General features: G+C 46.5%; 1 protein-coding gene across 2 annotated transcripts in view; it reads left to right on the forward strand.

The window, feature by feature from the left end:
- MTR (5-methyltetrahydrofolate-homocysteine methyltransferase) overlaps nucleotides 1-24,685 on the forward strand; it is a 1,155,773-nt gene that overhangs the window by 667,919 nt on the left and 463,169 nt on the right. For both annotated transcript variants that reach the window (XM_040350739.1, XM_040350741.1), the window contains one exon: nucleotides 17,296-17,412. In XM_040350739.1, coding sequence (XP_040206673.1) covers nucleotides 17,296-17,412 — 117 coding nt within the window. The remainder of the gene's footprint in view (nucleotides 1-17,295; nucleotides 17,413-24,685) is intronic.

Consider the following 24,685-nt stretch of genomic DNA (forward strand, 5'->3'; position numbering starts at 1 on the left):
GTCACCCTATGCCCAAAAGGGGCACGGGGTGACCCTAGACCCAATAGTCATTAGTGACGCTGGCACAGGAGTACCCCCCCCCCCATCCTTCAAAAGTCTCTGGGTGTCAGGGCCATTCTGTTACATCTCTCCCCTTTCGGTGGAAGACTGACACAGGAGGGAACCCCAAACGGGTTGACTCTGAAGTTAGTCAGTAGTTTCAGTCCTCCAATGCTGGTATCCATACCATACCCCAAATAAATTGCTCCAAACAGAGCATTACTCACCAGCCAACCTCTGCCTCTCTCAGAGAACATGCCTGCCGCTGGGGAGAGGCCTGGACTGACCCTTCTCCCTGGAGTACTTTCAGCCGCTGGAGAGAAGACAGGGTGACTGGGGTCAGTCCATCATGCTGTTTGGGATCTGGGCCAACTCTGGGGTATACCAGTGGAGACTGAAGTCCCATCCACTGGTGGTAGGTGAAAATCCCCCGGTGCTTGCAAAGCAAAGCTGACGACCTCCTGTCTCTGTGCCACACCATTTTCTGGGGTTGTCAGTGAAGACTGAAGTCCCATCCTCTACCCCAGGAACTCACTCTTCTGTTAAATGAGAGCAGAGGCTTGTGGCACTCTGCTCTGTTGCCAGCTCTTCGGCTCTGTAGCTTTCGTCCAACTGCATCTCTGCCCGGATCAGCCTGCTTAACTCAGCTGTCCACTCCTGCTTCAGTTGTTCCCCAATAACGGCATGCATGTGTCATACTGTGGCCAGTACCTTACATGGATGGAGGGGAGGACCTTCCCATGGTGTTGCTGCTCAAGAGCTAGTGCTTCCTTTCAGAGTTGACAACGAATCACATCCGACCATCTCATCAGGGCCTCCTCTGATACTGGTCCTCTGTGCTGTATCCGCATCTATTGTAACCTATTTCTTAACCTCCTGAGCGGTGTTCCCGAGTCTGACTCGGGGTGAGATTTTTGGGCTAAAATCGGTAACCCCGAGTCAGACTCGGGCTTGCCTCGCTGGATGTACAGGGAGTGTTTACTTACCTTGTCCCTGGATCCAGCGATGCCACCGCGCTGTGTGAGCGAGCGGGACCTCGCTCGATTCACACAGCGTCCTCCTGTGCCGCCGATCTCCGTTCCCTGCGACGTTACGACGCACGGGGACGGAGAACGGCGCCAAATTCAAAAAAGTAAACAAACACATTACATACAGTATACTGTAATCTTATAGATTACAGTACTGTATGTAAAAAAAACACACCCCCCTTGTCCCTAGTGGTCTGCCCAGTGTCCTGCATGTCATTTTATATAATAAAAACTTTTTTTTCTCCCTGCAAACTGTAGATTGTCCATAGCAACCAAAAGTGTCCCTTTATGTCGAAAATAGTTTTAGATCAGCTAGAAAACAGTGATAATAAATTATAATCACTTGCAGAATTGTGTGATAGCGATTTGTGGGGAAATTTGTCATAAAAAAAAATGACAATTCTGCAACTGAGCAAATTTCAGTGATTTTGATTTGATTACATTATTGAATAATTGTTATTATTATATTATTATTTGTTATAATTATTTATAGTTATTTATTATATTATAATTTATAATTTTGTTTTTAAAAAAATGTCATACCCGGGATGCCTATTAGAATCTTGTTTGGTGAGATTTAAGTGAGTTATTTCTAAAAATTACATGCCTACAATATAAAACGCCAAATTTCCTTGCAAATAATGGTACCGCTTTCAGCATGTTTTTTTCTGAAAGAATCATACCGCCAGGGAGGTTAATTCCTCTTTCATGGAGACTGGTATTTGTACCTCTCCTCTCTCTTCAGTTGGTACTGCTGTGACTTCTGCTGCAGCAGCACCTCTTTGATGTTGCCAAGTGGCATCCACAGCCGCTATAACCAGGTCTATGATCTCTGGTGGAGGATTAGGACCATACTGTGCCAGTCCACGTTTAACAGCCCGATCAAAACTTTCTTTCTCGGGTGTCCTGTCTGTTACGCTGGGTTTTTCAGCTCTATCCATTTTGAAAAGTTCTGCAATAATGTCCCTTTTTCTTATGGTTGCTGGCCGGTCTGCCCCGGCTCTCCAGTAAGTCCATGAGGGAAGAGGGCTTCAGTCGTTCATACTGTGTCTCCATTGCCTTGTGTCCTTGTAGCTGTTCTTCTGGTGATGGAACCATCCCACTGCTGCCACCACTGTAACGGTCACCACCGTTTATGATATTCCCATTCCATCGCCCCATGACAGCTTATCCGACAGTCCAACAATCCAGCAGACACGATCCATAAGAATTCCCTCAGAAAGACGAGACATACACTCTGTGTTCTAAGTCAAATGAATGAATTTTAATGGTACACTCTCAGCTTTTTATGCAGTTACAAGCATGTTACAGTAATCAAATGGACAGAGAAACGCTCCACCCTCACATTACACAATGGGGCTTCAATCACATTATTTTAGATAATGACATTCAGAGGAGTTAATTATTAGTCATCCCCCAGACGTTCTGTCTCCGACAATAATTGATTCACCTGCATAATACACATTCAATGTCAAACGTGTTGGCACCGATTTAACATGAATGAATGACTTGTATAGCACAACACATGCAAACTGAATCACCTCTGGGCGCTTTTTCCAGCCAGTATCAGCTTGGCTGGTGCGGTCATTTTTACCCCGTAGGATCATGACACGCTAGGGACACAGTCATACACACATATATACATGTATACTGGGCCAATTTGGACAAGATCCAATTTACCTACCAGCATGTCCTAATTACTACAGTTGACAAAAACATTCCACACACAAAAGAGTATTAGCATACATAATGAGAGGTCTTAGGAGCCGGGCTGAATTAACACCTAAAAGCTAGACATCTGACCTTTACGGACTGAATTAGCATCTCACAATGGAATGTCTAGGAGCAGACACAATTAACACCTCAAAAGCATATGTCCCCCCATTGAATGAAAACACTCCATTTGGAGTCAGACTTTAACAACCTGTAATATTCCAAGATATTCTGCAAAAGATGAATTATCAGTAATGTCCCATCCCATGTCATTTATAATTAATATTTCTCAGTCACCCTATGCCCAAAAGGGGCACAGGATGACCCTAGACCCAAGAGTCATTAGTGACACTGTCACAGGAGTACCCCCCATCCTTCAAAAGTCTATGGGTGTCATGGGTCATTCCGTTACAATTACTTTTTCACATAAATCCAGACAGGTTTGGACAACTTTTTGTTGCCTTAATAAATTAAATCCTCATTTAAAAACTGCATTCTGTATTTTTTTTAACAGAAAAAAGGTTTTTATTAACAAAACATCATTACAAGATATGCATTAGTCAACAATCAGATTTGCATAGAAACGGTGACAGTCAGAAACAAGCAATTTCAGCGTTTGCAGAGTATAAAACCAAGGGACAATAAAAAAAAAAGGGGAACAAATTAAAAGTAAAGTAAACAACAAGGTGCAAGTTCATAGCCCTCCCACCCCAGCACACCCCAACCGTAAACCACCAGGCACAGACCCAACCGGAGTCCTCCTCAGAGTACACTCGGGCAAATGACCGTCGCCCCTGCGCCAAATCCTCATATAACCAACCAGAACGTGTAAGGTACTCGGCAGCCGATCGAAGTGGGCGGCGCCCCGGGAGAGAGGGGGTTCAGCGGCCCCCATTCTGGGCGGGGGGGGGTCCATCTTTAGTCCGCCGTCCCCCCACCCCCGCGCATCCACCCAAGCGACCATACCTTCTCATACTTAGCAGGGCACTGCCTACTCTTATACATGAGTTTGTAAAGGGGCAAAGCCGAGTCCACTGCCTTCCTCCAGGAGCCAAGGGTGGGAGGTCCCACCAACTTCCACCATAGCAGTATCTCCCTCCTAGCATAAAACAGTGAGAATGTAATACATAGCTTATACCTGTCTCCCTCGACCTCACCCAAATGACTCAGAAGGAGCACCATGGGATCCAACAGCACCCTGGTCCCTCCTATGCTGCTAAGCCTCTCTGCTACCCCCACCAAATACGGCCAAAGCTTCGGGCAGTCCCAAACCATGTGCCAGACGGTCCCCACCTCGACCCCACACCTGGCACAGTTTGGATCCAGATGTGGGTATATGTTGGCCATTCTATGAGGGGTGAAGTATGCCCTATGTAGGAACTTGAGCTGGAGGAACCTGTCTTTAGCTGCTATCATGGACGGGATGTAGGTGGAGACACATTCCTCCCATTCCTCCTCCCCCAAAGCTGGAATGTCCCCCCTCCATTTATCCATTACCCGGGTGAGTTTAACATGGCCCACCGTCAGATACATATACATAGTGGAAACGGGCTTCCCCATTGCGCTCGACGTCAACAGTCGCTCAATTGAGTCAGGTTCCAGGGGGTCAGTGCGTCCGGAAATTGGGCCCTCACTGCATGCCTCAGCTGATAGTATTTAAACTCAAGGGAATTGGGGAGGGAGTACTGTCGTCTCGGATCTTGAAAGGGCTTGATCCTACCATCTGCTATGACATGTTTAAGGGTGGTGATCCCGCGTCTGGCCCACTGTAAGGGTTCAGGCAGATTGCAGAGATGAGGCAGGGTGGGGTTACCCCACAATGGGGTGTGTGGAGAGATACAATTTGGTTTAGAGTAAATAGCTCTGGCCGCCCGCCACACCCTAACAGTCGTCTTCATGGACGCCGTCAGAGGATGGGGGGCGCCGGGACCCCTGTACACCAGATTAGTCAGTGCAGCATATGACCCCAGTATGGCCGCCTCAAGTCTCACCGCCGGGTTCTGTCTGGGCTGGGAGAACCACCAGCGCACCGTAACTAGGACAGCCGCCCAGTAATACAACAGAAAATTTGGGAGAGCCAGCCCACCCCCCCGATAAGGGGAGATACAGTATCTGTCTCGCCACCCTGGGTGGCCTCCCGGCCCAAATGAAAGAAGTCAGCACCCCCTCCAGTCGTCTAAAGAAGGATCTGGGAATGTGGGAAGGGGTATTGCGAAAGAAATATAAGAACTTAGGGAGGAACACCATTTTGAGCAGGTTCACCCTGCCAACTGGGGTCAGTGGGAGGGTGCACCAGGCTGTGCATTTGTCAGCGAGATGAGAAAGGAGGGGCTGTACATTCCCCTCAATATATTCCTTTGTGGTGTTACAAATCCGAATGCCTAGATATGTGAAGTCCTGCATTTTGTATTTACTCTGGTTGTCTTTGTGTAATAAATGTATTTGATCTGAGTCATTTAAGTTTGACACAGGTGCAAAAAGAAAAAAAAAATCAGGAAGGAACAAACTTTTTTTTTTTTTTTTTAACCGCATAGTATTTAATATAATCTGAAAGCATTCCCATTCATCCTCTGTGTTCAATGTTTCAAGGATGTGGTCCCACTTAATATCCTGCAGCATTAAGTGCAATTTAGAAAAGTTTGCACTTTTGAAATTTAGTGTTCTAGTGCAGTGGTCCCCAACCTTTTTGGCACCGGGGACCGGCTGCCTGGAAGAAAATTGTGCCAAGGCCCGGCGAGGGGGGGGGGGGTGTACGCACATGCAGGGGTAAGCAATTTATCGGAGCAATAGCTGGTGTTCTGCTGTTGGCACTTCAATCATCACAGCACCATGATTGATATGGTGTCAGAATGATTGAAGCGCATTATTTATTGTATTACATTGTAATATAAATGAAATTGTTCCACTCACCATAATGCAGAATCAGTGGGAGCCATGAGTGTGTCACTTGCCATGTCGCCTGCCACCAGATGAGGAATGTCACTTGCCATGCCGCCTGCCACCAGATGAGAAATGTCACTTGCCACGTCACCTGCCAGTGCCACCAGATAAGGAATGCCATGTCACCTGCCTGTGCCACCAGATGAGGAATGCCACTTGCCACGCCCACTGCCTGCCACCAGATGAGGGATGTCACTTGCCATGTCGCCTGCCACCAGATGAGGAATGTCGCTTGCCACATCACCTGCCAGTGCCACCAGATGAGGAATGTCACTTGCCATGTTGCCTGCCACCAGATGAGGAATGTCACTTGCCACGTCACCTGCCAGTGCCACTAGATGAGGAATGCCATATCACCTGCCAGTGCCACCAGATGAGGAATGTCACTTGCCATGTTGCCTGCCACCAGATGAGGAATGTCACTTGCCATGTCGCCTGCCACCAGATGAGGAATGCCACTTGCCACGTCACCTGCCAGTGCCACCAGATGAGGAATGCCATGTCACCTGCCTGTGCCACCAGATGAGGAATGCCACTTGCCACGCCCACTGCCTGCCACCAGATAAGGGATGTCACTTGCCATGTCGCCTGTGACCCATCTGCTGCATTGCACACTGATAAAGAGCTGATAAGATTAGGAGTTTTAGTTAATGACTGCCAGCAGTGCCTGAATTTCAGGAGTTCCCAGCCAGGGATATTAGATAAACTAGCCCAGTACTGAGAGGAAAAGCTGTACTTTCTGCTAGGCTGGCGGAAGAGCGGTTGATGCTAGGCGGGCAGAAGAGCGGTTGATGCTAGGCGGGCGGAAGAGCGGTGAAGCTAGGCGGGCGGAAGAGCGGTGATGCTAGGCGGGCATAGAGACATGTCATATTTCTGCTCCCCGCCGCACCTCTGACATTCCGCACGCTGTGAGGGCGCAAGAGCAGTGATTATAGGTGGGGACGGAGATAGATGTCATCTCTGCTCGCCAGCACACTTCTCTCTTCTGCCAGCCTGCCTGTCTGATCCACGGGGCTCTCATCTGCCCGCCTTACAATATTATGCTGCCCGCTGCGGCCCTGCTGCAGAGACGCTGCGGCCCGGTAGTTGATGACCCCTGTTCTAGTACACCCCTTGTGCTTCCCTTATGTTTTGTGCCAATGGTAAATCCTGATATCACAGGGTTATAATATGTTCAGCTAAAGGTTCCATTAGTAGATTGAAAATCTGTGGGGATAAGGGGCATCCTTGTCTTTTACCATTAGATAACTGAAATGGATGAGATAACATATCCAAAACATTCAATTGTGTTCATAGAGTTGTATATAGGGCAAGGATTGTGTTAAAATTATTCCCCTGGAATCTAAATGTGTGAAGCATGCTGTGAAAGTAAGCCCAGTAGATTCTATTGAACACCTCCTTTGCATCCAGGGAGAAAGGAAGGGAAGGTGTTTTATAGGGATGTCCCGATACCACTTTTTTAGGACCGAGTACAAGTATCGATACTGTTTTTTTCATGTACACGCCAATAACGATTGCCAATACTGTGTTTTTTAAAATGTGTCCATGTGTCTCCCAATTGCAGCCGTGTCTCCCAATTGCAGCCGTGTCTCCCAATTGCAGCCGTGTCTCCCAATTGCAGCCGTGTCTCCCAAATGCAGCCTTGTCCCCAAATTCAGCTTTGTGTAGGTCTCCAGCCAGGTTCCCCTCCCCCCTGCAGTCTAGTTGATCAGTGCTCGGGGAACATAACGGCTTTCATTTGAATAGCTGTGTGTTCCCCCGCTGTGCTACGTCATATATAGCCCCTCCCCCTTGTCCGGGCACTTTGATAGACTGTCCAATCCTGGGATGGGTGATCTGTATATCAAAGTGCCTGGACAAAGGGGAGGGGCCATGTATGACGTAGCGCGGCGGGGAACACACAGCTATTCAAATTAAAGCTGGTATGTTCCCCGAGCGCTGATCAACTAGACGACAGCAACATCAGCTCTCCTTTCCTCTGGTGGCATGTTTTACATACCCTAGGACTGCTCTGCTCTCCGCCCTCTGTCTCCTCTCTGACCGCTCTCCGCCCCCACTCAGTCTCGTCTCAGCCTCCTCTCCGACCACTCCCTGCCCCCTCTCCGCCCCGCTCTGAGGGTGAAAAAAAGTATTGGTAAAGCATCGGGAGCATTTGTGCGAGTACAAGTACTCGCGCAAATGCTCAGTTATCGGTCCCGATACTAGTATTGGTATCTGGACAGCACTAGTGTTTTAGTAATCTCTACATGTTGAATAATGTTGATAATCCGTCTTGTGGCATTATATGTTTGGCGACCTTTTGTAAAAGCCGATTGGTAACAATGGATTAAAGTGGGCAATATATCAATCAATTGTTTAGCTATTAGTTTGGCGTAAAGCTATAGGTTGAGGTTCAATAGGAAAAATGGTCGGATGTTTTGACTCTTGCTCCTTATTTATATACAGTATTTTAGATCATTTTGTACTGTGTACAATTATTATCATCATCACACTCCACCTGCCCAGCAATACTATACAATATAGATTCAGTGTGCAGTGTGAGTGACACTGCTGCAGTGCACACTGAATCTATATTGTACAGTATTGCTGCCTGGGCAGGTGGAGTGTGATGATGATATTAATAATTGTACACAGTATTGCATTTGCTGGGCCTGACATATACTGTGCTGTACTATACTGTATAACTGCACTACAAAATTCCTTTACAAATAATGCATATTTAAAAATGTTATTACTACCTTGCTGTGTCCAAGACAAGGTAGAGTTTTATAGCTAATATAGTTTGCAAAAGTGTTAATTTACAACATACTTTTAGTCTTAAGAAGACAGCAGCTTGGGAGTAAAGTTGTGTTCTTATCCATGAGGTTAAACTGCAATTATTATTTTACATTAACCACTTGTCGCCGCCGCACCGTCATAATACGTCCACAAGGTGGCTCTCCTAGGCGAGAGCACGTAATATGACGTCCTGCCTATTAGCCGCCACTAGGGGCGCGCGCGTGCCCCCCGCTCGCCACCGACTCCCGAGCGTGTGCCCGGCGGGCGCGATCGCCGCCGGGCACACGCGATCGCTCGGTACAGAGCGGGGAACGGGAGCTGTGTGTGTAAACACACTGCTCTCGTTCCTGTCAGCAGGGGAAATGCTGATTTTCTGTTCATACAATGTATGAACAGAAGATCAGTGTTTCCCCTAGTGAGGCCACCCCCCCCCCCACAGTAAGAACACACCCAGGCATACTTAACCCCTTCCCCGCCCCCTAGTGTTAACCCCTTCACTGCCAGTGGCATTTTTATAGTAATCTAATGCATTTTTATAGCACTGATCGCTATAAAAATGCCAATGGTCCCAAAAATGTGTCAAAAATGTCCGAAGTGTCCGCCATAATGTCGCAATACCGAAAAAAAAATCGCTGATCGCCGCCATTGCTAGTAAAAAAAAATATTAATAAAAATGCCATAAAAATACCCCCTATTTTGTAAACGCTATAACTTGCGCAAACCAATCAATAAACGCTTATTGCGATTTTTTTTTTTACAAAAAATATGTAGAAGAATACGTATCGGCCTAAACTGAGGAAAAAAAATGTTTTTTTATATATTTTTGGGGGATATTTATTACAGTAAAAAGTAAAAAATATTCATTTTTTTCAAAATTGTCGTTCTATTTTTGTTTATAGCGCAAAAAATAAAAAACGCAGAGGTGATCAAATACCACCAAAATAAAGCTCTATTTGTGGGGAAAAAAGGACGCCAATTTTGTTTGGGAGCCACGTCGCACGACCGCGCAATTGTCTGTCTGTTAAAGCGACGCAGTCCCGAATCGCAAAAAGTACTCTGGTCTTTGGGCAGCAATATGGTCCAGGGGGGTAAGTGGTTAAGCTCCATTTTGCAGGGACTTAACAGCTTTTTCTGGGATTTTTTTTTTTTTGCAAAAATCAGTGTTCCTAATTGCTTGAATATGTAGTACATATATGATGGATTTTAAGCTTTTTGGCCTTATGCAAGACCCTCTGTGCTGTAAGTGCAATTTTCAGTATTTTAAAGGCTGGAACTTGTCTTTGTCGGTGGTCTGTGTGAAGGATGTGTCAGTGTAAATCTCCCTGCTTGGTTAAATTGGGGGTTAGAGGTAAAATGGATTCATGTGTTACAAGCTATTGACATGTTAATGACCCGTCTGCAGCTAGTTTCTTATTTCAAAGGGATGTTAAACCTGTTTACTGTGATTAGAGGTGACTCATGTTATGTATTCTGATTGCTTCATTATGCGGTGCCAGGCTGCCCAGCTAATGTGTTCTGTACACCTTGTAATTAACTTCCCTGATGTCATTATTTAAAGAAAATGTGTCTCAGGTCGGCTCCGAATTGTCTGGCTATATTCTGTATGAGAACTCCAGAGTGGGTGAAAAGGGGGTGGAGCTCCCATTGTTCCTTGATTAAGGATTTAGCTTGTAAAACTGTATTTATAACCAGCAGCAAGCTGCCAATAAATCAGTCTTGGTTCCAGCATCCAGTCTTGACTCATGTGTGGGGGATCCTGTGATGTTCTTGTATGGAGAGGAGGGAATGCTTGACTGGGATATCATACCGATACCGTCACAGTCTGTAATCACTAGCATTTCTGGTATTGGTATCCTCATAAAGTAAGCCAAAAAAAATAAAAACATTTTGCCCAAGCAATCCGATGCAGCTCGGCTCCTTACCTGCGCAGGGCCATGGTCGGTCGGTGCAGGTGGTCTGTTGTCGCTCAGGTGAGGTGAGTCCGGACCGGTGGTCGGACTCGGCTGAGGTGAGGAGGTGAGCCAGACTGAGACTCACTCCCTCCTCGTGAGTCGTGACACACACAACACTGCTGCAGCCTCAGGCGGGCGGGACTCGGAGACTCCTGGCGCGTGCATGCACCAGGCCAGCGTCACGAGTCACTCACAACGTCGACACATGACCCGGCCGCCGGCGAATCAAATCCTCCATCCAATCACAGGCCAGCTCCATCCCGCCCTGACAGAGTGACAGTGACACTGACATGTCATGTCAGTCTGAGACATCACATGATGACCCCCTCAGTCAGAGACAAGTCTGCCCGTACTGTCCCCCCCCCCCCGCCCCTTGCGCGCTCTAAGTAATTTTGGTAACGCCGCCCAGTAATGGGAATGGTGTTGCCGAGAGAGAAAAAGTAATCTGATAGATTACTCGTTACCCTCGGGAGGCCCATTGTTACGTAACAGCGTTTATTTAAACGCCGTTACTTACAACACTGGTTAGGAAGTGCTTTAATGGGAGCAATCATTTCTTGCACTGTAATGGGTGAGTTCAGAGTGGCGAGTTAGGCTGAAGGCAGGGACAGACATTCAATATGGTTGTGGAAGACATCAGATATTTTAAAGACTTTTTTTTCACAATAGTTGTTATTGAACATTTTTCAAAATACAAACAGAAAACACAACCATTCCCAGAAAACAGCAGGGGAGATTGTACAATGCAGACAGTTCTATAAACACATGGAATTTTGTAAGCCATAGCCAATGACAAAATATCAACATAATATAACAAGGTGGGCACTAGACCCGCCTCCACCTCATGACAAACTTCAAACAGGATAGTGGGGGAGTACACTGGGAAGGCTAAGTGCAGTAAAAGAAAGGTACAAGAAATGGAGAGGGGGAGGGAACATAGAGAAGGGATGGATATCCGTAAAAGCATTATAAATATGATCCTACAAAGGCATTTGCTTAAGACACATCATAAAAGAACATGACATAAAGAAGACAATTCAATTATGTTGCAATTGGAACCATTCCGCCCAGGGCTTCCACTGTATATCAAACTTTGCTCTCCTACCCTCCCTGATTGCCAACAAGGTCTCCAAAGTATAGTTATTTTGTGTAATCTCGAGGACCTCCGTAACGCTAGGGACCATATTGGATTTTCAATTTCTAGTCAACAGCAGCCTAGCAGCTAGTAGGATATGAGTGACTACAATTCGAAAACCTGGACGAAATCCCTCTATGCCAAGATTCAGCAGCGCCAGTTCAGGGTTAGGGGGTGTTAGTATGCCTGTTATACGTGAGATGCATCTGAATAAACCTCTCCAGAAGCTCGTAAGATTATTGCAGAGCCAGAAGATATGGAAAATGTTGCCCACAGCCCCACAATCTCTCCAGCAAAGCGGAGAGGCTGAAGGGTAAAATTGAGCTATGCAATATGGGGCAAGGTACCATCTCTGGGCTATCGTCTGAGAGGGCTCCCAGTGGTTAACACACCTGGAGGCTTTATATATAAGTTTAAACAAATACTGCCATTGGTTCGGTGAGAATGTTTTACCCAAATCTACTTCCCATTTACGGAGGGGGGAGGGTACCTTAAAAAGTAATTTATCCTGGAAGAGATTATAAAAGAGGGAGATACCTTAAGGGGAGGGGCTCGCTATAGTATAAAATTGCCAGCTGGCATCATGTATCAATACGTGGCAGGACTTCAATGTTCCGAGAAAGTTAGAAGCCTGAGCATATTCAAAGCAATCTGTATGCACCAGATCATATTCTGCTGCAAGCGTGTCAAATGGCTTGAGCTCATTGTAGCAGTATAAATCTTCGATCCAGGTGATGCCTTTAGCGGCCCAATTGGAGTAGGAGGTATATGGTATAACACATGACAGAGTCTTGATGGGAATAGGGACATGAACAGTGTTGGAGGATGTACGCGCCAGATTGCGCAACTCCCTCCAAGCTAGTATAGAGGCTTGGAACGTTAGCGGTAGTTGACGTAGGGAGAGAGGTTGCCAAGTATCAGGACACTACATCGTTAGTCGGACTAAGGGCCTGTTCTATGCCACACCATAGGGTATCGGAGGTTGGGGATATCCAGCGTCTAAGTTGGGTAAGTATGGCTGCTTGATGGTAGTCTTTAATGTCGACTAAGCCCATGCCCCCTACAGATCTATGCTTAATCAACAGGGATCTCGCACATCTAGGACGTTTGGCGCCCCATATGTAACGGTTAAGGATGCTATTCAAGGATTGGAGATGACTGTTTCAATGGAATGGGGAGTGTGTGGAAAATGTACAGAATTTGAGGAAGAAGCAACATTTTGAAAGAGGCTAAGCGTCCCGAACATGTCAGTTTGACCTTGGCCAGGCGAGTAGCCTCCTTGGAGATTTTATCTACCAATGGAATGTAGTTGGCATCGGTCAGTTGTAATTTCGAGCCCTAAATACGGTATACTAGATGTGGCCCAGGAATAGGGGAAGGAGGTTTGTAAATGAGATTGGAGGCAGGGAGGGAGGTTGAGATCCAGTATAAAAGATTTGGTGTAGTTAATTTTATAGTAGGATATGCGGCTGAACTCTGCAAGAATAATGTGTGCCTGGGACAGGCAAGAGTGTGGCGAGGTCAAGAAAAGAATAATATCATCTGCAAACAGACTTATGTTATGAGACCGACCCGACAACAAGAAACCAGGGACCCCAGCATGAGATCAATTTTTTTTCTGCTAGGGGTTCTACAAGAAGGCTGAAGATGGAAGGGGGCAGAGGGCACCCCTGTCTGGTACCATTAGTTATGTTAAAGGTGGAGGAAAGCATACCTGAGGTGTAGACCAGCACACATGGTGAGGAATACAGCGACATAATTGCCGATAGGATGGGGCCAGAGAACCCAAATTTCTCCAGTACCCGGACCATATAACCCCAGTGCACCCTGTCGAACGCCTTCTCTGCATCCAAAGAAAGGAGCAGAGAAGGCGTCCAAGAGGCCCCAGCATAATGCACCAAATCAACAACCCTTATAGTCACATCAGACGATTGTCTGCCCGAGGTGAACCCCGTCTGGGTTGATCAGGGAAGGCAGGATTGGGAGCAATCTAAACGCTAAAATCTTGGCATATAATTTCACATCTGTGTTCAACAGAGAAATAGGTCGGAAATTGGCAGGCGTAGTAGCCGTCTTCCCCGGCTTTGGGATGGTCACAATAAAGGCATTAAGCATTTCACCTGGGAAAGAGGCAGAGAGCATTGCTTCCGAGAACACTTTGCCTAACACAGGGGCCAAGAGGGAGTCAAAGGCCTTATAATAACTATTGGGGAGTCCATCTGGACCCAGAGACTACCCATTAGGAAGTCTTAATTGCCCGCAGGATCTCAGGCTCCGTAATCGGCATGTTAAGGGATTCTAATTGAGAACGGGACAGTGTAGGCAGCGCCAAATCAGCTAGAAAGGATTGGATGACCTCCTCCACAGGCTGAGGGGTCCTCCCGGAGATTATAAAGGGAGGAGTAAAACTCCGCTAAGGAGTTGGCTATGTCCTGAGGGTTATACATTTTACTACCGTCAGGGTTTTTTACAAGGAAGGGGTTAGTAGCTTTCACTCTGCGACTTTTCAGTCGCTGAGCCAAAAATTTACCCGCACGGTTACGGACGCATAGTGAGTCAGTCTAAGAGACTGGACATGTTTATCATAACGCTCAAGCAGCAGTCTCCTGAGGTCCGAGCGCAATCCATACAATTTAGCAGCTGTCGAGGTGTCAGGGGTCCGCTTGTTCTGCGATTCTAGGGAACCGATTTCAGCGAGTATGGAGTCTAATTTATGTGCTCTCTGCCTCTTTACCCGTGCACAAAGTTGAATCAATATGCCTCTAATATATGCCTTATGGGCACAACAGACAGAAAACGGATTAGAGTCAGACCCAGAGTTCACAGAGAAAAACTCCTCCAGGTGAGTGGACAAGTAAGATATCTGGAGGGTTGCTGGAGTAGGTAGGAGTCAGCCCTCCAGACAAAGGACGAGTAAACTGGAACCCCCCGTCCACCACCACCGACACCGGAGCGTGGTCAGACCACGTGATGTCGTGGATGGCAGACGAGGACACCCTCTGTAGCAAAATCGTATCTACTAAAATTAAGTCTATGCGTGAATACGAGTTATGTCTGGAGGAATGGAAGGAGTAGTCTCTTTCGCTTGCGTGTTGGCACCTCCCAGACATCAAACATACTTTCAGCATGCAGCAGGGAATGTAGAACAGGTTGGGGCTGTTTGGACCTAGATGTAGTGTCCATCTCAAAGTCAACCGTCAAATTATAGTCCTCACACATGATCAGAGCGCCTTTTCTTATCTTATTGATTTTGCAAAAGAGTTTCCTCAAGAAGCGAAGCTGGTGAGTGTTGGGCGCATAGAGGTTGACCAGTGTGTACAATTTGTTTGTGAAAGTCCCAACTAGGACCAGGAACCTGCCTTCAGGATTAGCCAGTGATTCTTGAAGAGAAACATTTACAGAGTCATTGATGGCAATGAGAACTCCTTTTTGTTTTTTTGGGAGCAGATGCCTGAAAGATATGGGGAAATTTGTTGTGGTGGAAGGGAGACGCGCCAGACGCCGTCAGATGGGTTTCTTGTAGGCAGAGAACGTCTGAGCGTAGCTTTAGGGCCTCCCTCCACACAGAAGCTTTCTTGACCGGATGGTTCAGGCCTCGGACATTAAAGGAGGTTATCGTGAGGGCCATAAGTGGTCACACAAGAAAATAACAGTACCTCATGACACTGCATCCGGTCCTCCAGATTCAGCAAGGCCCAGGCGGTGAATGCGGACAATGAGCGGGATGTCTTCAGTGAAAACAGCACAGTATCCATCTCAAATGAAGCAAGGAAAGGGAGAAAAGTTGTGAGAACTAAAAATAGAAAAGTCAAAACACAAACAAAAAACGGTGGGGATAAAAAGGGAGATCCCGTCCAGGAACTGAATGCAGGGTAGCTGCACATAATTCAAGGAGGGGGAGTTTGTGGGGAGCTCCAGTGAATTCAGGGAATCAATGCAACAAAGAAAGCCATATTCCTGAGGCACAGGGGCTTTATGACTTATTTTTGTTATTGAGTTTGTGCGATACCAGTGTCCAGTCATCATGAGTCTGAACCCTGGAGGTGGAGGCGGGAGCCGCTCCCACCGGAGGGTGTTCAGGCAGGATGTTCCATTTGCGTAAGAGTGTGAGCCCCTCTTCCAGGTTTGTGACTACACTTGAAACACTGTCTTTAGTTATAGTGAGCTTGGTCGGTTGGCCCCACTTGTAAATGATGTTGTGGTTGCAGAGTGCTTTTGTGACAGGTAGGAGGGACCTGTGTCTCTGCATAGTGTACTGCGAGAGGTCAGCAAACACTTGTAGATTAGTATAGCGATCAAATGACTGGGGGTTCTTGCGAAAAGCCAGCATAAACTGATCCTTCACATGGTAAAAATGCACCTGCATCAGGACATCCCTAGGAACATTTTTTGGGAGGTGCGCAGGTTTGGGCAGGCGATGGATCCTATCAACTACTAGCTCAGACTCAGGTGTGGAAGGCAGGAGTGACCCCATGAGCTCTCGGGCATATTGATGGAGCTGAGCAGGCAGGACAATTTCAGGAACACCACATAGCTTGACGTTATTCCTGCGAGATATATCTTTGAGATCTGCGACTTTAGCCTTGAGCCATGTGACTTCATCTGACTGATCATTATGAGAGTCCACCAGGGAGTTGTAGGAGGAGGCATACTCGCCCATTTTTTTTTCCACATGGTCTACCCTGCCACCCAGCTCCCCATCTCCATCTTAAAGCTCCTCATGCATTCCATCATGTCTGAATGCAGGGAGCTGCGCAGGGAGACCAACATGTCCTTTAAAGTAGGCAGGTTGGAAGTGGGAAATGTATTAATAGGAGCAGGAAGCTCACGTGTGTCCTCCATAGACCCCTGCAGTACACTGACCTGAGAGCCATGCATGCGGCTCAGCTGACAAGCGGGGCTTCGACTTCACCGGGCTGCAGGAGAGGGGAGTAGAAGCCTCTGGAGAGTGGCGTTGTGCCCTGTCCCTCGATCCTGAGCTCGGTGTGGAGATTGTTGATCTCCGAAGGCCGGAGATCCGGCGCAATCTTGAGACGCGCTGCTTGGCCTGAGGGAGAAGAAATCTTCCAGTTTCGCTGGGTGAGTGGCGGTTTTCCGCTTCTTTGTCATCCCTGGTTGCCGAGCGGGACCTTGGCCTGTCGCACGGGTTGTTTAGATCAGCCCACAGTGCCTCAGTTAGCTGATGTCCCAGACGCTGAAGCAGAGCTCCTGTCTCAGGCGTCCATTCAGCCGCGCGGTAGCCACGCCCCCCCCATTTTTTTTGTATATACAAATAACAAACATGTTAAACTTGCCTGCTCTGTGCAGTGGATTTGCACAGAGCAGCCCAAATCCTCCTTTTCTCAGGTCCCTCATCTGTTCTCCTGCCCCCCCCCTTCAAGGAGCTTGCTATGGCGTCACCTGAGCAGAGTCACAGCTTCCTATGTCCATTCAGAGACAGAACAGTGGACAGATTACCACCCACCCCCTTCCTGATTGGCTAACTGACTTTGACAGGGGTAGGAGCCAATTGCACTGCTGTTGTGTCATTATAACATTAGTCTTGCAGGATAATTATGTTATTGTTTTTATTTTTTAACAAGTTTACTACTGCTTTAAGATCTTGATAGTACAAAATAGTGTCTGGTTGTTGCACATATGACATGCCTGCATTTTAAGGTCTCTTATTTAATTATGTTCATAGATGATTTTTTTTTTTTTTTTTTTGTAGGATACTTTAAAGGGAGCTAAAGTCAGTGGTGGCCTTTCTAACCTTTCCTTTTCGTTTCGAGGGATGGAAGCCATTCGAGAAGCAATGCATGGGGTGTTTCTGTTTCATGCTATACAGGTATGACATTGTCTGGTAATAAGTGCTTCTGTGGTAACAATCATTTACCAGGTCAAAAGTCTGTATATAAGCAATACACCGTTTGAGTGGCTTATTAAAGGGAAAGTAAACCTCCCTGGTCTGTACCTATAGGTAAGTCTATAATAAGGTTTCCTAAACTTTCACTGTTTAGGAGATATTTACTGTATATTGTGCCAATTATGTCATTGATGCATGTGCTCTGAAGAACACCTGCATGTGCTTTTTCTTCAGAGAATATAAAAAAGAAGAAGCCCAAGGGCTAGCATTGCACTAAATTATGATAATATTAAATCAAAAATAGAAAAGAGCAGCCAGCACCTATAAGTTCAATACATAATCTAAACAAGACAAATTACAAAAAAATGAGTGCAGCGCTAAATGTATTAAGAAACCATATAAATATATATGAATACACTGATAACATTAAAAATGTAATCGGAAGAAAAACATATGAAAAAGATCAGTGAAGGTCTGTGATGATTTAAACTCCACACACTGCAAACACTGCATTGCAGGTAAAGGTAGTTGTGACCCCAGTCTTCCCAAAGCAGAAGGTGTGTTTCTTCAGAGCCTTGTGCCACATCCGGCAGTTCCTGCGCACATGCGCAGGAGTGACATCATGTGGCTCTGGTTAGTCACAAAGTCGGAGACCGCAGACCCGGAAGGAAGATGTGCAAAGATGGTTGTGGCCTGTAGCAGGGACAACAAGGGTATCATTTGCAGGTAAGTGTCACATAATGTGCTAATATGTGATGCATACTAGCACACTGTGCCTTTACTTTGCATGTAAAAAAAAAATAAACAGTGTTTACTTCCTCTTTATTAGCCAACAATGCCACAGACTGTGCATTCTGAAGAATGCCTGGTCAGATGTGAGTGATGTCATTAGATTGTTTTTCTTTTTTTCCAATTAACGTGTCTGTAAAGCAATGAAACATTGGTAGTATTTGCCAAACACCACTGATTTAACCCCCCTGGCGGTATTCCCGAGTCTGGCTCGGGGTGGAATTTCAGCACCAAAAGCGGTAACCCCGAGCCTGACTCAGGATCGGCTCGCAGCAGCCACAGGCAAAGTTTACTTACCTTGTCCCTGAATCCAGCGATGCCGCTGTGCTGTGTGATGAAGCAGTGTCTCCTCGCTCGATTCACAGTGTCCCTGTGTGCCGCCAAGCTCCGATCCCTGCAACGTTACGATGCACATGAGCGGGGAACAGCTCCAAATTCAAAAAAGTAAATAAACACAATACATACAGTATACTGTAATCTTACAGATTACAGATTTCAAAATTGCAGTACTGCTTTCTTGCCTTTCCTCAGTAGCCATGTTTTTTTGGGAAAACAACTTTTTGGCTCGCCATGTACTAATTATTGTTCCTTCAATAATCTCAATCATGTGGGACAACATTTTTTTGGCATGGTTGTTGGACACTTTATCGTACACGTTTCTAACGATCCATTTTTTACGTCCTCTTGGGAATTCCAAATTTCTGCGCTCCTCTTGAAATAACTCACCACTGCCATCAATTATAGTGACTGTTTCAATTTTCCGTCCTACATTATGTGACAGTGCAGCCAATCTTGTTCTGGCCTCCATAGAATCGTACCGATAAGGAATCCTCTTTGGGCGGTATTTCAGCATCATGCTGTGGTAGGTCTCAATGCAACAAGTCTGGCAAAAGTATGTCAGATGTTTTAAATCTTTCTCAATTTGTGCGTCCAGAATAATTGCAGATAATGCATTGTGTGCATGTGTGTTTATGGTAAGCCATGGAACATTTGGAAATAGGACATGGAGTTCATCATGTAGGCAATGATGTTCTATTTCTCCAACTGTCCACACATGATCATTTGCTACATGATGTAGCAAAGATTGCCATTGTTCTTTAAGAAATGTCTCATTTCCATCACAATTTCTGCTACACCAATAGAAATGGTTCAGTATGGGTCCAATCCACGGTAAAATTGATTGAAATGCTTTTTTTTTTTAGATTTGCAACAATTTCCTTTTTAAATTTTTTGCGTAATGCCAGATATCAAATTGATGAAGGGTGTTTTCGTATTTAGATGTAGTCATTAGTTTACAAATTCCCATGTGTCTATCTGTGCCTACAAAATGAACATCAAAACCGTTTTCCAAAATTATGTCTAAACATTTGGAAAAGCCCAATTTTTCCATGGCTACAGAGGATGTTGTTTGGGACACCTGAACCAATTCATAATCTACATTTTTTTTGTATACATGTCCATAAAAGTATACATTGTGTATTTTGCACATAATCCTGGGCTGTCACACTGGCCGTCCCCTATGAGGTACAATGATTCTCCTGCCAATTCCTCTTTTACCATTTTACAATTATCCTGCCAATTGTGATCAATTGATGGAAACATGTAAATGTTTTTTGCTCTGTTGTATGATGATTTACCAAACATTGAAATGCCGCAAAGGTCAAACATTTCTTTGACCTTTTCAAAACTTCCACCTGGCAAACATATTCCGCCAGCAAGTAAAATATTTCCAGTTGCATAATGTTTGATTTTCGGTTGGCTCTCCCAAAGTTTCATGTGATGCAGTCCATGGCAGGTAGAATAAACAGCAATTATAGTCCCGATAATCTTCTTGTCAATTTTTTTGATATGTGAAATGCATGTCATTTGTAAAGCAAATTGTCTAAACAGCTTTCAAATACAATAAATGTTGTGTTATTGACCAAATTAAGTGGATACTTTAGGATGTCATCAATCGGTATCTCATGTACACTTTCACACAAGCTGTAGTCACTTTTTTGAGGGGTATTAAAATCTGATTCATGACAACTAGGGTCATCATAGTATGCCAGTTTTATTTTTTCTGGTAAACATTGGACTTTCTGTTTCTACATCCGTGAGATTGTCAGTAGAAGTTTCAACCTCTATTTGAAAATCTGAATCGGGAGATGAAATTGGTAAAAATGTTTGAACATCTTGGGCATTTTCAATGTCTGGATTTTTTTTTGGGAGCGAGTCTGGTGTTGAGGCCTGTACTGGTCTCATGAATTCAATATCTGCATTGTTGTAAGGATGATCTAATTAAACTGACCGTTCAATCGCATGTTTAATGTTAGCATCCTCAAAATGGGTAAGCATGAAATCAGAGTGGGTGGTTTGAGTAGCTATATTATTATTTTTTTTATTTTTTTTCAATATTCTTTTGATGTCAATGGCAACATATGTTTGAAGTTGAAATAGTTGTAGAACTAGCAGACTTTATAAATTCAGTGTGAGCAATTTTACTTAGTCTACTTTCCCATTTGTTTTCTGATTTTGTAGATTTAGTTGTTGCTTATATAAAAAACAGTAGGTATAGATCCGTTTTTAAGCTTTGTTCCTTCTAAAAATTAACAATCTGGCGAGAAATGAGCAGAACCTATGTGATAAGAATCAGCTCTTTTGTCTGCCAGTATCAATGCTGTAAATTGCTCAATCGTAGAATGGTCCATGCCTACATTTTGCAACCAAACTTGTATTTCTTGTGAGTCCTTTGGGAAGCGGTACAATTTTGTATCAGCAGGAGTACCTTTTTTTGCCACCAGACGCGTGGCAGCAATTTTTTTACGAAGCAGCTCACCATTTCTATGAAACAAAATTTTCATTATTTAAAACAGATAAATATTTTGAAAATATATTGTGTGCATGTGTGAGAGATTATATATCAATATATCAAATTTAAAAGAACACACCATAACAGTTATTTTTTTTTTCTTTTAAAATTACTTTTTTTTTTATTAAAATATATATTTTTCAATTTAAATTTTATAGATAATTAAAAAAAAATACATGTAATATCTATATCTAAATATTAATTTACATAAATATATATATATCACACATTACTTACCAAATTATTAATTGAACAATGATATTACAACTGCAAAAAAATAGCACATAAAATAATTTAGTTATACAAAATATAAATTGTATTAATTTAAAATTTGATAAAACATGACATTTAAATCATTATTAAAAAAAAAATTGCAATGTTTATTTTAAATAGTCAAATAATATATTTGTAGTGGAATGGGAGAGAGAATGAGACACACAGAGCGTGCAAGAGACACCCACAGAGCGCACAAGAGACACACCCACAGAGCGCACAAGAGACCCACACAGAGCGCGCAAGAGACACACACAGAGAGCACACAAGAGATACACAGAGCGAGCGCGCAAGAGACACACAGAGCGCGCGCAAGAGACCCACACAGAGCGCGCGCAAGAGACCCACACAGAGCGCGCGCAAGAGACCCACACAGAGCGCGCAAGAGATACACAGAGCGAGCGCGCAAGAGACCCACACAGAGCGCGCGCAAGAGACCCACACAGAGCGCGCGCAAGAGACCCACACAGAGCGCGCGCAAGAGACCCACACAGAGCGCGCGCAAGAGACCCACACAGAGCGCGCGCAAGAGACCCACACAGAGCGCGCGCAAGAGACCCACACAGAGCGCGCGCAAGAGACCCACACAGAGCGCGCGCAAGAGACCCACACAGAGCGCGCGCAAGAGACCCACACAGAGCGCGCGCAAGAGACCCACACAGAGCGCGCGCAAGAGACCCACACAGAGCGCGCGCAAGAGACACACAGAGAGCGCGCGCAAGAGACACACAGAGAGCGCGCGCAAGAGACACACAGAGAGCGCGCGCAAGAGACACGCAGAGAGCGCGCGCAAGAGACACGCAGAGAGCGCGCGCAAGAGACACACAGAGCGCGCGCAAGAGACACACAGAGAGCGCGCAAGAGACACACAGAGAGCGCGCAAGAGACACACAGCGAGCGCGCAAGAGACACACAGCGAGCGCGCAAGAGACCCACACAGAGCGCGCGCAAGAGACCCACACAGAGCGCGCGCAAGAGACCCACACAGAGCGCGCGCAAGAGACCCACACAGAGCGCGCGCAAGAGACCCACACAGAGCGCGCGCAAGAGACCCACACAGAGCGCGCGCAAGAGACCCACACAGAGCGCGCGCAAGAGACCCACACAGAGCGCGCGCAAGAGACCCACACAGAGCGCGCGCAAGAGACCCACACAGAGCGCGCGCAAGAGACCCACACAGAGCGCGCGCAAGAGACCCACACAGAGCGCGCGCAAGAGACCCACACAGAGCGCGCGCAAGAGACCCACACAGAGCGCGCGCAAGAGACCCACACAGAGCGCGCGCAAGAGACACACAGAGAGCGCGCGCAAGAGACCCACAGAGAGCGCGCGCAAGAGACCCACAGAGAGCGCGCGCAAGAGACCCACAGAGAGCGCGCGCAAGAGACCCACAGAGAGCGCGCGCAAGAGACCCACAGAGAGCGCGCGCAAGAGACCCACAGAGAGCGCGCGCAAGAGACCCACAGAGAGCGCGCGCAAGAGACCCACAGAGAGCGCGCGCAAGAGACCCACAGAGAGCGCGCGCAAGAGACCCACACAGAGAGCGCGCGCAAGAGACCCACACAGAGAGAGCGCGCAAGAGACCCACACAGAGAGAGCGCGCAAGAGACCCACACAGAGAGAGCGCGCAAGAGACCCACACAGAGAGAGCGCGCAAGAGACACACACAGAGAGAGCGCGCAAGAGACACACACAGAGAGAGCGCGCAAGAGACACACACAGAGAGAGCGCGCAAGAGACACACACAGAGAGAGCGCGCAAGAGACACACACAGAGAGAGCGCGCAAGAGACACACACAGAGAGAGCGCGCAAGAGACACACAGAGGGGTGAGGCGCATGCGCGGGAGCTCCGTGATGGCAGCTTAAGCCGGGAGCTCCGCAAAACACCCCAGCCCCACGATCGTTCTAGCGGGCACAGCTCTTCCCCTCCCGATCCAGCTTCTCTGCCTGCATCTCAGGGAACCTGCAGAGCCTCCCCTCGGATGTCCGGACCAGCGGCCAGACGCGATCTCGGACCGCAATTTGACAAGTCCGGCGGGGACGGGGGTTTCAAGATGGCCGCGGCTGCAGCTCCTACGCAGCCACACATATCTACGGGAGAGAGGAACCTGGACAAGAGGCAAGCGATCGCCCCTGCTACTCTCTCTTATGCTCAGGCTACACAGGGAATCCACCATGTCCCACAGGCTCCTTCTCCAGCCTCCACGGAATCCCTATTGGGCACAGTGGAGGGATATTTTCTATCCCCAATAGGTCCTGCATTATCTTCCATGCCTGCTACACCTGCTTTAGGTTTACAGGGTCAGGACCTCGGCTCTACACAGGATGATCTGTTTCTTAAATTGTCTACCCTACTTGAGAGAGGTTTAGCTAATACAGCAGCCCAGATCTCAAGGGATATGAAGTCTGACTTTGCTAATCTGGGCTCGAGAATGGATGCCATAGAAAATAAACTTGACATAACGGTCTCAATCAAAATGCAGCTCTTATCCAGACCCTCCAGGATCAGCTGGATACAGCTTTATCTAAGATTGATGACCTCGAGAACAGGTCCAGGAGGTATAATTTTAGGATTTGGGGCCTCCCTGAGTCCATATCCGATATCTCTGAGGTGGTGCGAGACCTTATTAAAGACCTTTTTTCCGGAAATTCCGCCTCATCGCCTTGAATTGGACCGGGCCCATAGAGCTCTTGGTCCGCCCAGAAAGGATGGCTCCCCGAGGGACATCATTGTTAAGCCACACTTTTATGCCACCAAAGAAGAAGTAATGAGACAGTCCCGGATTAAACAACAGATCTCTTGCCGTGGTCATCAGCTACAAGAGACACACAGAGAGCGTGCAAGAGGCACACAGAGAGAGAGCGCAAGAGACACACAGAGAGCGCACACGAGACACATAGAGAGAAAGCGCGAGAAACACAGAGCGAGAGAGCGCGAGACATCAAGGGAAAATTAAGGTCTCCCCCAAAGATAAGCATCCCCTCCCCGAACTCCAGGAGCTCTGGAAGGAGTTTCCGCAAAAACTGCGGATGATCCACATTAGGGAATTAAACATTGGCAAAAGTGACCCGTACATCAAACACTGTCCCCTTCAATAGAAGAAAGCGACCCTGTGCATCCGACCGCAGCGCCTCAAAAGACCATGGAACCGATTTAGCCAGTAAGATGCTAACCCCCTTAGATTTGGAGATCGGAGAGACACTATGGTAGGCCACCGGGAAGGCCCCATTCGTCAGTTTGGGAATAATATCACCACAAAAGTGGGTTTCTTGCAGGAAGGCCACTTGAGTCTTGCCTTTACGCAAGTCGGCCAAAAGCCGCAAGCGCTTTTCTGGGACAT

This window comes from Rana temporaria, chromosome 4 (assembly GCF_905171775.1).
Source record: "Rana temporaria chromosome 4, aRanTem1.1, whole genome shotgun sequence".
NCBI lineage: Eukaryota > Metazoa > Chordata > Amphibia > Anura > Ranidae > Rana > Rana temporaria.